Source organism: Lepidochelys kempii, chromosome 24 (assembly GCF_965140265.1).
Source record: "Lepidochelys kempii isolate rLepKem1 chromosome 24, rLepKem1.hap2, whole genome shotgun sequence".
Taxonomy (NCBI): Eukaryota; Metazoa; Chordata; order Testudines; family Cheloniidae; genus Lepidochelys; species Lepidochelys kempii.
Genome location: NC_133279.1, coordinates 9,873,545 through 9,886,633, shown reverse-complemented (window position 1 = coordinate 9,886,633; position 13,089 = coordinate 9,873,545). Strand labels below are relative to the sequence as shown.

Below are 13,089 nucleotides of genomic sequence, written 5' to 3'. Positions count from 1 at the left end.
ATCTCTTCTTGCAAGATGCTGTATCAATGCAAGATGTTGTTATTCGGTATTTATGTAACTTTTCAAAAAATGGGTGGTTTTGCCACAGAAAATTTTGAGGAAAACAGACCAAAAATTCCTTTTCATCTACATTTTCCATGGGAAAATCATCTTTTTGTACCAGAAATTCAAATAACGAAAAATGAGCTCAGAAAAGGGGAACAAGTGCTTTCTTGGCCAAAATATTTCGGTTTTCAGGTTTTTTCAACAGGAAACGGCCAGAAAATGTCCGGCAAGCCGACCCTTTGCACAAAAAATTATATTGAGTCAAAAACCCGATTTTCCGCTGAAAATAAATTTCACCGGAAAATTTTCAGCCATCCCTAAGTATTGTAGCTAGAGCTAGTCACATGGCAAACCTCTTCAAAGGGCTCCGGATAATAAAAGAAGGCTAAATGCTATTGAAGGCTCTAATCCTGTGCTGAGCTCTGTGTGGGCAGTTCTATGCACCCACATGCAGACCAGGTTCTATCCCCTAAGCAGCACTTATTGTAGGGTTATGACCACTCTTAGCCCTGTATGTTTCCTATGCATGTCTCCTTGCTGTCCCCCCATTCTGAGCCCTTCCTGTGGGCACAGGAAATTGTTTTCCCCATTGAAGCTGTTTAAAGAGAAGAGTTATTTTTCAGGCACTGTGGTTTTCATTCTCCCTTCTGTATAAGATAATTGCTTGGCTGAAAAATATTATTAAAATAACCCTGCGAAATCTTCTTTGCCCCTCCATGGTGCCTCCCATTTGGGAACTTCAAAGGTGAATGAAAATTATAACAAACCTGTGATCATCTGGGAACTTCCCAGCTATGGGGCTTCAGAAGCACAGCAGGGATGGAACCCACACCTTCCAAGGCCTAGCCCCCCTGCCATCTGAGCCAGAGGCGAATCTCCACAAGCACTATAGGATCTAGGATACACAACTGATCAATTCTGGATCCACTCACCAGAGGGAGAACAAACGCATTAGACAGTTGGTGACACTGAAGTGAAGTAGCTTGCCCAAGGTCACACCATAAGTCAGTGACAGGATTGGGAACAGAACCCAGGAGTCCTGACAGGGCTGCTATACCCACTAGACTCCACTCTCTCCTAGAGCTGGAGCCAGGAGTCCTGACAACCAGATCCCTGCTCTGATCACTAGACCCCATTCATCTCCCAGAACTGGGACCAGAACCCAGGAGTCCTGACTACCAGTTCCCTAGTCTACGCACTGCCTTCCTAAACTGTTACTTCATCAATCCTTCTTCTAAACACTGTTTGCTGTATCGCACTTTCCCCATGTTTTCTTTCAGGTTCCCGTGAGTCATGTGTTAGGAGCAGTGTATAAATCTAGTTAATGAATTCATGCTCCACAAAAGTTCCCAGGCTTTGGCATTTCCTACAGATCTGGCTGTTCTACATACATAAATAAATCAACCCACTCTGCAGTTGAGCTTCTGGGGAACTAATTAGCAAAGCAGAGCGAGGAGTTTGCCGTTGCAGGTTGGAGGAATTCTGTTCTGCGTTTCAAGGGATTTGGGGCACATGCCCCTCTCTCCTCAAACTACCCCACAATGCGGCAAAGCCCACCTGTGATAATGCAAGGGGGGTTTGACGGCTGGGCTGGATTGCTCCTTCCAAAATGTCATTCGTGTCTCAACAGCTTTTGGGAAACCAAGGAGGTTTAAGGGGCAGTGGAGTGGAGCCAGCTTGCACCAGTTGGGGTATTTTTTAATACCAGCTGCAAAAAGTTCCCGAAGAGCTGAAAACACCAGCGGGGAACCCCACTTGATTCAAACAAACTTCCTGGCTAAGCCAGCTCTCTGATCCCAGCGGTGGCATGCAGAGGACAGCTGAGCTGATTTTGCTTTTGGAATGCAACCTACGTCTCCAAATAATCCCCGGGGCCAATGCCCTGGCCAACTCCTTCACCCCCACCTGGACTCTGACCCAGCCCTGGCGAGGGGGCTGTTTACCCAGCGGTCACATTGTTTGGTAAGTGGTACCCTCCGTTGGATTGTTCGCTTGGTTGCAAAAATGTTTCCCTGCAGTGAAGGGGAGGGGGTGGATTGGAAATGGCAATTATGGAATGAGAGACCAGGCCCGGTGCAGCGGGGTGCCCTGCCCAGTGCTTAAGTTGTAATGAAAGAGGTGCCAGGGCTCAAGCAATTTTTTTACATTCATAATTGATGCAGAAAGCCCAGAGGTGCCGGGGCTCTGAACTGCCAAGCCCAGAGGTGCCGGGGCTCTGAACTGCCAAGCCTAGAGGTGTCAGCACTCAGCCCTGGCACATATTAAGCACTGGCCTTGCCTGCCCTCCAAGCTGCACAAACAAGCCCCAGAAAGGTACATCCCCACGTTCCCCCTCCTTTGGTGCTGCTTCACTCCTGTCTCAAACTTGGAAGCTCTCCAGTCCCTCGTTCCCCCGTCGCGTAGCTGAGGGCAAACTCGGGTAGACGGAGTTTACCCACTTCTCCTTCGGGGAATGTGGCGTTTAGTTTAGGTTCGTTTACCCGCTTCTTTTTCTACCACAGCAGCACTGTCGTCTTCAGTCCCATTCAAGACATTCCCAGCACGAGCCCCTTAAAATGCACTCAAAGTGTCCTACTCACCCCTTTCCCCATCTTTGTCAGCCCGGGGCGCCGGGGGATGGATGGAAGGAACGCAGGAGGAGGAAAGGAAAAAGCAGTCAATAGAGGAGACTTCCCAGCTTTCTTTAAATAGCTCCCTCCTTCACCCCTCTCCTTCTCTGGACAGGGCCACTTGTTGAAACAGGATCTTGGGTCAAGAGAAACTCCACCCTCCTCCCACCCCTTTCTCTCACCCCCCCTATCCCCCCAAGCCTTGTGTCGCTGATCCACTAGCTGGGGAGAATCCGGGGCCAGCAATGTGCTGAGCAATGTCATGATATACACAGCCCGCCCCCCGCCCCCTGCGTCTGTCTGTTGGCTGTAAGGCAGAGCTCTGTTTGGGAAGTCAAAGGGCTGCATCAAGTCCCCCTGGGCTCCAGCTGACTGTGATAAATGAAGTGCTCCAGCCTCCACACTCAGGGGCTTAGTCGGGGCTTTTTATGCACTTCCCGAGAGGAACAGATGTGGGTTTGTTTGCAGAGTTTGGGTTATAGATCTCTGTGAGTTGTGGGGGCGCGCGGAACGCATGAAATGGACGATGCACTAAGTCTAGGCCTATCCTTCCACCAGCAATTTATCTGTCCATCTACCCCGCCCCCCACACCCCCATCTCCTCCTCTTCCAGCTGTACACCCCTCTCGGGCGATCCCCCAGACGGTTATAGGGAAATTCACAGGCAGTGCTCATGTCACCTCTCTGTCTCTGGTGCCGCTGTCGCAGTGGCCCGGAGTGGCCCCTGAGGCTGGGAACGGCTCGGGGACTTGGCCCAGGCCCTGGTGCCGTCTATGCTGTGGTGTGACTGGCTGTGGGGAGCTGCTCAGCTGCTGTCTGGGCTGTCCCCGCTGGGTGGACACCAAATCAAAGACCCTGTTCTGCCAACGTCTGAGCCAGGCCGGTCTGCTGGGTGCGGCACAGTGGGGGGAATCAGGACTCCCAGGTTCTACTCACGGCTCTGCTTCTGCTTTGGGCAGTCCCCTGCATGCTCCGTGCCTCAGTTTCCCCCGATGCCATGACAGGGAGAGTCGGGGGTTTAGTCCATGCCTGTGTATGAAGAGCCCTGTGCTGGTAGCTGCTAGTGAAAGTCTGAGGGCTGTTATCTCTCCCCACCCCAGTGCCGAAGCCCCTTCTCTCCAGGAGGCCCTTATCACAGATGGACCAGCCACTCTAGAGGCACAAGCTGGCTCAGGATACAGAGAGCCCTCACTGTTCAGGGGAGACCAATCACAAACCATCAGCACCCAAGTGGAGTGGCATTGCAGCGTCTGAAGGGTGCAGAGTATTGAGGACTGTCCTTGAATTGCAAGCAATCCCTTTACGAGTGTGGAGGGTGACGGTGGAGGGGTTCCTGGTCCTGCTTGCAGGTTAGGGGCCTTCGTAGGGAAACTTGCAAATGGTGATGGGCAGTCAGGCTGGCCCGAACCAGCCTAGAGCATGGTGGGGTGAGTGGTGCCTCTCTTCCTTAGGGAGCAGCCTGCTTTGTCTCTCACAAATTCCTCAACTTCAAGGCCAGAAGGGACCATCATGATCATTTAGTCCAATGTACTCAGACCTCAGTGGTTCAGGAGCCAAATTAGCGATCAGCATTACGCAACAGAGCCAGAGCAGTGTGAATTCATGGTTTCATTTACTGTAGTACTATTCATATTTAAACAGTATGATGGGGAAATATTTAGTTGATATAGAATATTATTATATGGTATATACATTATTATATATATATATATATATATATATATACATATTTATATTATTCTCACAGCAAATAAGTTGATAACTTAGGGCCAGTTGATATCTTAATTGGTTAATAACTCGGGCCCTACCATATTCACAGTCCATTTTGGTAAATTTCACCGTCAGAGGCTTTCGAAAATCTTAAATTTCATGGTTTCAGATATTTAAATCTGATATTTCATGGTGTTGCAACGGTGGGGATCCTGCCCCAAAACAGGATCATGGACCGGGGTCGCAAGGCCGTTGTAGTAGGGTCACGGTATTGCCACCCTTACTTCTGTGCTGCACTGCCTTCAGAGAGGCAGAGCTGGAGAGCAGTGGCAGCTGGCTGGGTGCCCCGCTCTGAAGGCAGCGCCCTGCCAGCAGCAGCGCAGAAGTAAGGGTGGCCTGGTGTGGCATTGCCACCCTTACTTCTGCACTGCTGCTGGGGGTGGGACTGACCCAGCCCCGGGGTGCCCACAGCCCCCGCCCTGCCCCTCCCCAGCGCTTGGGGATTAAAAGGGCCTTGGGCTGGCTGCGTGGTGACCACAGCAACCCCCTGATCACGGCGCCCTGGGCAGTCGCCCACATCACCCACCCATAAGGTTGGCCCTGCCCCCGCTCAAAAAAGTGACAACTCCCCTCCCCACCATGCCGCCCTCACTTCCTTCCTGCTGCTGGTGGTGCTTCCTTCAGAGCTGAGTGCCTGGCTGGCAGCCACCATTCTCTGGCCGCCCAGCTCTGAAAGCAGCACAGAAGTCAGTAAAGGTGGCAATACTGCGAGCTCCCTCCAATAGCCAGATTTCACAGTCCGTGACATGTTTTTCATGGCCGCGAATTTGGTAGGGCCCTATTAATAGCATAGGAAAAGCATCCTGGTTGGTTAATAACTTAGATCAGTTAAAAGAACAGGAGTGGCACCTTAGAGACTAACAAATTTATCTGAGCATAAGCTTTCATGGGCTAAAGCCCACTTCATCAGATGCATGCGGTGGAAAATACAGTAGGACGATACACCGGACCCTCGCTATAGCCCGGGGCTTGGGATCCATGCGCGGTCCCACATTAACGCAGGGGATGCATTGTCATGAATCCCAATTTAAATATTTAAATGTGGGATCCATCGCCGCGACCACGCTATAAGCGAATCTGCTCTACAGCGATGCGGGCGATAGCGAGGGTCCGGTGTATATACACAAAGAACATGAAAAATGGGTGTTGCCATACCAAGTCTAAAGAGACTCATCGATTAGCCAAACTCGAACAGCTTAATGGGACTAAATCGGGGGGGCGGGCGGGTAATCTTTATCCAAGAATATTAAAGGAATTGGCACATGAAATTGCAAGCCCGTTAGCAAGAATTTTTAATCAATCTGAAAACTCAGGGGTTGTACCGTATGACTGGAGAATTGCTAACATAGTTCCTATTCTTAAGAAAGGTAAAAAAAGTGATCCGGATAACTACAGGCCTGTTAGTTTGACATCTGTAGTATGTAAGGTCTTGGAAAAAATTTTGAAGGAGAAATTAGTTAAGGACATTGAGGTCAATGGTAATTGGGACAAAATACAACATGGCTTTACAAAAGGTAGATCATTTCAAACCAACCTGATCTCCTTCTTTGAGAAGGTAACAGATTTTTTAGACAAAGGGAATGCAGTGGATCTAGTTTACCTCGATTTCAGTAAGGCATTTGATACGGTGCCACATGGGGAATTATTAGCTAAATTGGAAAAGATGGGGGTCAATATGAAGACTGAAAGGTGGATAAGGAACTGGTTAAAGGGGAGACTACAGCGGGTCACGCTGAAAGGTGAACTGTCAGGCTGGAAGGAGGTTACCAGTGACTTCTGGGTACTCTTCTGGCTCTGTCAATCTTTCTTCACTTCAGCAGGTGGGTACTGTAGTTGTAAGAACGCTTGATAGAGATCTTGTAGGTGTTTGTCTCAGTCTGAGGGGTTGGAGCAAATGCGGTTGTACCGTAGAGCTTGGCTGTAGACAATGGATTGTGTGGTCTGGTCTGGATGAAAGCTGGAGGCATGTAGGTAGGAATAGCGGTCAGTAGGTTTCCGGTATAGGGTGGTGTTTATGTGACCATCGCTTATTAGCACCGTAGTGTCCAGGAAGTGGATCTCTTGTGTGGACTGGTCCAGGCTGAAGTTGATGGTGGGATGGAAATTGTTAAGATCAGTTAATAATTAAATGACACTGTGTTAATATAATGGGCTGCAAAGATCCGCAGGAGACGCATTAAAGAGACACTTGCAGCTCGCGAGCTGCAGTCTGAGCACCACTGATCTAGTCTGATGTCCTGCACGTAACAGGCCAGAGAACCCACCCACCTGCTCCACCACTAGGCCCAGAACCTCTGGCTGAGTTACTGGAGTCCTTGATTTAAAGATTTCAAGTTACAGAGAATCCCTCATTTACTCCAGTTCAAACCAGCAAGTGACTGTGCCCCATGCTGCAGAGGAGGACGAGAAACCCCCAGGCCTCTGCCAGTCTGAGCTGGGGGGGGAAATTCCTTCCTGACCCCAAATACGGCGACCAGTTGGCCCCTGAGCATGGACTTCAGGTTACTGTGTGCTCCCGTTCTGAGTTATGAGGATGAAAGTGGGGTTATATTGCAACCTGCCAAGATGGTATTTTTAGCTGTCTCTGGGTGTGTGCCACGAACATAACAATGGGGTGATGGACTATGGGGGGCAGCCAGGGGGGAGGAGGCACAGTTCTCATCCCAGCTAGTAGAGACAAGAGGGGTGAGGGGCAGATGTGTGGGAAAAAGCCACACTTGGCAGCAATTCGCCTGAGCGTTACAAGGCTCTGCATGAACTAGGCTTCACGGCCCTGCTTGGGGTTGGAGATGAGAAGTTCCAGTGTGCTTACCCTGTATTTCAAATGGGGAAACTGAGGCACAGAGGCAGGAAGTGACATGCCCAAGTGAGGCAGTAACAGAGCTGGCTATAGAACCCAGGAGTCCTGACTCCCAACTCATGCTCTAATCACTAGGCTTGCTGCCTGTCCAGCAAAGAAAGTGGGGTAGGGCTGCCATGCCTAGGGCAGCAGTCCTCTGTTAGTCCTGCACACCATGTGCATGTTATCATCAAAGCAGAAATGGATTTGCTGGGTCTGCTGGTGCATGAACCCAGCCTGCTGTCCCCATGCAGCGCAGCGAAGCCTTAGCCGCATCAGTACACTAAGCTGGCACAGCCGGGAAGGCACCTGGGGTAGGAAGGAGCAGTCAGCAGGGGCTGGATCTGCAGCCTTAGTGAAATCGCTTTTTTAAAGCAGCTCTTTCTTTACTGCCTTTGGGCTCTACGTCCTTCCCAAAGCAACTCAGCCCATGATGGCCACAGGCAGGGAGTCCCACTCAGAGAAACGGAAAACGCAGCCCCCGAGCCCTGAGAAAATGACACCCATTTACTGGAATGGGTTTAGAAACTGATGCTGTTAAATCGGTGCCAATCTCTCCTCGCCTGTTTCGGTTTAAGAGCGCCAGTCTTAGAGGGCACGTCTACACTACAGTGCTGCTTCGGTGCAGCTGCACCAGACAGGAGAGCGCTTTCTCCCGCCAGCATCATTACTCCGCCTCGGCGAGAAGCAGAAGCGATGTCTGCGGGAGAGCGTGTATAGACGGCTTTTTTACACCCCTGAGCAACGTACGCTAGGTTGACTTCAGTGGTAGTGTAGACCTGCCCTCTGGAATCAAGATAAGCCACACGGGTGCCAGGAACCCTTCCCCTGAAACAGGAGCATGGATAGATGGGGAGGTGGGCGGGAAGGTTCTGTGCTACAGCAGATTGAAACTGGTTTGGCTAAATTGGGACAGTTTTCTCTTGTAGACAAGGCTGGTGTCATTGAGCCTGGAGTACGGAAATCGGAACTTTATCAATGTGAAACACAGATGTGTTGCTTCCATAGGTGCCGTCCAACTCCTCTCCGATGCTTTCAGAGTTCAGAAGGGAGCCACCGAAAGCAAGCAGGCACATTTCCCCGTCTTTAATTCCAGCCCACCTCCCCCGGGGGAAGATTAGCCCCAGGAGCCATGGAACTCAGCCTTTGCTTCCCAAATCTGGTTTTAATTTGTTTGCTTTTTAAATCCCCTCCAAGAATGACCCCTGCCAAGCAAGGGGCTGGGATTTTCCATCCCTCAGCTGCACCATTTCTCTAAGGAGCTAAGGACCATGCTGGGGAGCCAACAAGTTCCCAGTGCAGCATTACAAGGGGCTGGGAAGGTGGTGATGCCCTTTAAGAAGCCATGGTTAATCTCGGGGCTGTGGTTCCCCTGTCTTGGGGTAGGACTTTGTTATAAATATAAAGGGAAGGGTAACAACCTTTATGTATGCAGTAATATAAAATTTCCTCTGGCCAGAAGTTACTTATAAGGGGTTAAGAAGCTTAAATAACCTAGTTGGCACCTGATCACAAGGACCAATGGGGAAGGAAGGTACTTTGAAATTTGGAGGGTTGGGGAGGCTTTGTTTGTGGTTTTTTGGTGGGTTTTTTGGGAGCCAGAGAGGGACCAGGGGCAGGAAAAACCATCTCTTAAAACCCTGCCAAAAATAAGATTTAGGATTATAAAAATTGTAAGTAAAGCAAGAAAAGGCATTAGATTATTTTTTGTTTTAGCTTGTAAATTTTTCCTGTGCTAAGAGGGAGGTTTATTCCTGTTTTTTGTAACTTTAAATTTTGCCTAGAGGGGAATTTTTTGTGTTTTGAATTTGATTAGCCTGTAAAGTTACCTTCCATCCTGATTTTACAGAGGTGCTTTTTTACTTTTTTTTCTTTATAATAAAGTTCTATTTTTTAAGAATCTGGTTTACCTATTTGGTTGGTTTATTATTCTCAAGCCTCCCCAGGAAAGGGGGTGAAGGGGCTTGGGGGGATATTTGAGGGAAACAGGAACTTCAAGTAGTCCTTTTCCTGAATCTTTGTCTAACTCACTTGGTGGTGGCAGCTGTACCCATCCAAGAACAAGGAAGAAGAATTTTGCCTTGGGGAAGTTTTTAACCTAAGCTGGTAAAAATAAGCGTAGGGGTCTTTCATGCTGGTCCCCACATCTGTACCCTAAAGTTCAGGGTGGGGAGGGAACCCTGACATGGTGTTAGTGGTGGGATCATTTTGAACCAGAAGCACAAACCTCAGGATATTAAAAGGACTTTTTTTTTCTTTCGCTGCTTGGAAAGCAGGGAAGTGACATTTTTTTTCTTTTAGCTGAGAGCAGCTGGAGTTTTTTTTTCTCTGCCTCAGGGCAGAGTAGTTAAGTCCTGCAAGGCAATTCACAAGTTGTGTTGTTGTTTTTTTTTCTAGCTCTTGGGTTAAGCTAGGCTAAGTGCAGAAAGGCTAGGATGACAGAAAGTGATGTCCAGAAAAAACTGGAATTAGCCAGATCTGAAGCTGAGGAAAGACACAAGGAACATAAAAGACAGCTGGAACTCAGACAGATGGAGATTGATGCACAAGTGTCCAGAGAAAAGGCTGCCCACAAGAGAGCTATGGAGGCCCAGAGGAAGGCCCAGAAGCATGCTCAGGAGGAGAGGGAAAGAGAGAGGAAGCATGACCTGGCTGTTATGGAGTTGAAGAGATAAAAACCCTTCAGCTGCTGGCTCCACTGCCCCAAAAATCCACAAATGGGAGTGACTATGTCCACAGTATAATGAATCCAGTGATATTGCTGAATATTTCATCACCTTTGAAAGACTGTGCACCCTCCATACAATTCCTGACGATCACAAGATGACCACACTGGTAGCAAAATTAACTGGAAGAGCTCTGGACATATTCAACAAGATGCCTATTGAGGATGCTTCTGGCTATGGTAAATTTAAGGATTTGGTTTTTAAGCAATTTCAAATTACACCTGAAACTTACAGAGTAAAATTTAGAGCCTTTAAGAGAGGGCCTGGACTAAGTAATGTGGCTTATGTAAACCAGATGAAGGATCTGTTAAATAAATGGGTCAAAGGAAGGGCTGTAACTAGCTTTGAAGGAAAGTGTGATTTGGTTGTACAGGAGCAGTTCCTGACTGTGACCAATAATAAAGTAAAACAGTGGTTATGGGATAAGAAAATGGACTCAGAAGAAGGTCTTGCTTCTTATGCTGATCAATACGAGCAGTCCCAGACCGCCAAAGAGGCAAGGAAAATCAGAACAAAATGGGTGGAGGTAGCAGAAAGGAACAACCCTGGTCGCAGGTTGGGCGGATACCAGAAGGGGCACCCCGAGACCACACCATATCACCGCGGGCAGCCCAAGGCCCCACCTGCACCCCAAGAAAAACCCCAGACACCTTATTCTCCCACCACACCATTCTCCAGCAACCCACCTCGCCCCACTGATCAGTCAGCTTGGCGATGTTTTAAATGTAATGAGGTGGGGCATGTAAAGGCCAACTGCCCCAAAACCCCAACAGATTACAGTTCATTACACCGGGGTCACACCAAAGGTTCTCAGGCCCAGATTCCTCCCAGATAACCTCAGAGCGAAGGGAAACTGTGATTGTGGGCGGGAAGAAGGTTATCGCGTGAAGGGATACTGGAGCACAGGTGTCAGCTATCCACCAATCCTTGGTGGACCCCAACTTAATCAACCCAGAGGTCCAAGTGACTATTCAACCCTTCAGGTTAAACTCTTTTGACTTGCCTACAGCCAAGTTGCCTGTCCAGTACAAGGGCTGGTCAGGAATGTGGACTTTTGCAGTCTATGATGATTATCCCATTCCCATGCTGCTGGGGAAAGACTTGGCCAATCATGTGAAGCTAGCCAAGAGGGTGGGAATGGTCATCTGCAGCCAGGCTAAGCAAGCCTTCACACCTAGCTCTGTTCCGTAAACTTCTACAAGGGCCCAATCTGTGTTACCAGAGACCCAGACTGAGGTGGTGGAACCGGACCCCATGCCAACGTCTCTGACAGCAGTAGTTGATCCAGTCACAGAGACCCAGCCAGAGCCAGGCCCAAAACTGGAACTGGCGGAGCCACCAGCACCAGAACCATTGCCAGCTCTGAGTCCAGCGCTTGCAACCCCGTCTACAGCTCCAACACCAGAGGGCACCATTGAGCCTGCCCTGGCAGCAGCAGATAACCCTACACAAGAGGCTCAGCCAGAGCCTGAAAAACCCCATAGTGCACCAGCGGAGAGCAGTTCACGGTCAACGGAAACAGCCCCATCACTTGCATCGCTTCCCGAGGGACCAAGCCCAAGTCCACAATCCAGTAAGAAACTAATGTTTCCAGCATCAAGGGAACAGTTCCAGGCTGAGCAGAAAGCAGATAAGATCCTCCAGGGAGCTTGAATAGTGGCTCAAAGCAACCCACCGCCTCTCAGCTCTTCTACTCGATCCTGGTTTGTTGTAGAAAGAGGACTTTTATACAAGAAAACTCTTTCTGGTGGGCACCAGGAAGTCTGGCATCCTCAGAGACAGTTGGTAGTTCCAACTAAGTACCGGGTAAAGCTCATAAGCTTAGCCCACGATCATCCTAGTGGCTATGCTGGGGTGCAAAGAACCAAAAACAGTTTGGGGAAGTCTTTCCACTGGAAGGGAGTGGGCAAGGACGTTTCTACTTATGTCCAGTCTTGTGAGGTGTGCCAAAGAGTGGGAAAACCCCAAGACCAGGTCCAAACCCCTGTCCAGCCACTCCCCATAATTAAGGTTCCATTTCCTCAAGTAACTGTAAATATTCTGGGTCTTTTCCCAAAAAAGACACCCAGAGGAAAGCAGTACATACTGACTTTCATAGATTTTGCCACCTGATGGCCGGAAGCAGTAGCTCTAAGCAACACCAGGTCTAAAAGTGTGTGCCAGGCATTAACCAATATTTTTGCCAGGGTAGGTTGGCTCTCCGACATCCTTACAGATTCGGGGACTAATTTCCTGGCAGGGACCATAAAAAGCCTTTGGAAAGCTCATGGGGTGAGCCGCTTGGTTGCCACCCCTTACCACCATCAAACAAATGGCCTGGTGGAGAAGTTTAATGAAACTTTGGGGCCATAATACATAAATAAATAAGCTCTCCAATGATTGGAACCTAGTGTTGCAGCAGTTGCTCTTTGCCTACAGAGCTGTACCACATCCCAGTTTAGGGTTTTCACCATTTAAACTTGTGTATGGCTGCGAGGTTAAGGGGGCATTACAGTTGGTGAAGCAGCAATGGGAGGGGTTTACACCTTCTCCAGGAACTAACATTCTGAACTTTGTGAAGAACCTACAAAACACCCTCCGAAACTCTTTAGCTCTTGCTAAAGAAAACCTACAGGATGCTCAAAAAGAGCAAAAAGCCTGGTATGATAAACATGCCAGAGAGCGTTCCTTCAAAGTAGGGGACCAGGTCATGGTCTTAAAGGTGCTCCAGGCCCATAAGATGAAAGCGTCGTGGGAAGGGCCATTCACAGTCCAAGAGCGCCTGGGAGCTGTTAACTATCTCCTAGCATCCCCCACCTCCAACCGAAAGCCTAAGGTATACCATGTTAATTCTCTAAAGCCCTTTTATTCCAGGATATGTCTACACTACGGAATAAGGTCGAATTTATAGAAGTCGGTTTTTTAGAAATCGGTTTTATATATTCGAGTGTGTGTGTCCCCACAGAAAATGCTCTAAGTGCATTAAGTGCATTAACTCAGCGGAGCGCTTCCACAGTACCGAGGCTAGAGTCGACTTCCGGAGCGTTGCACTGTGGGTAGCTATCCCACAGTTCCCGCAGTCTCCGCTGCCCATTGGAATTCTGGGTTGAGATCCCAATGC

At 49.0% G+C, this 13,089-nt stretch overlaps 1 protein-coding gene across 1 annotated transcript in view; it reads right to left on the bottom strand.

Moving 5' to 3' along the window:
- Positions 1 to 2,793, bottom strand: part of LOC140902443 (sodium/potassium-transporting ATPase subunit alpha-2) — a 34,543-nt gene extending 31,750 nt beyond the window's left edge. The window contains exon 1 of the mRNA XM_073322520.1: positions 2,625 to 2,793. Within this exon, the coding sequence (XP_073178621.1) occupies positions 2,625 to 2,636 (12 nt within the window). The 5' untranslated portion in view covers positions 2,637 to 2,793. The remainder of the gene's footprint in view (positions 1 to 2,624) is intronic.
- Positions 2,794 to 13,089: the final 10,296 nt, after the last annotated feature.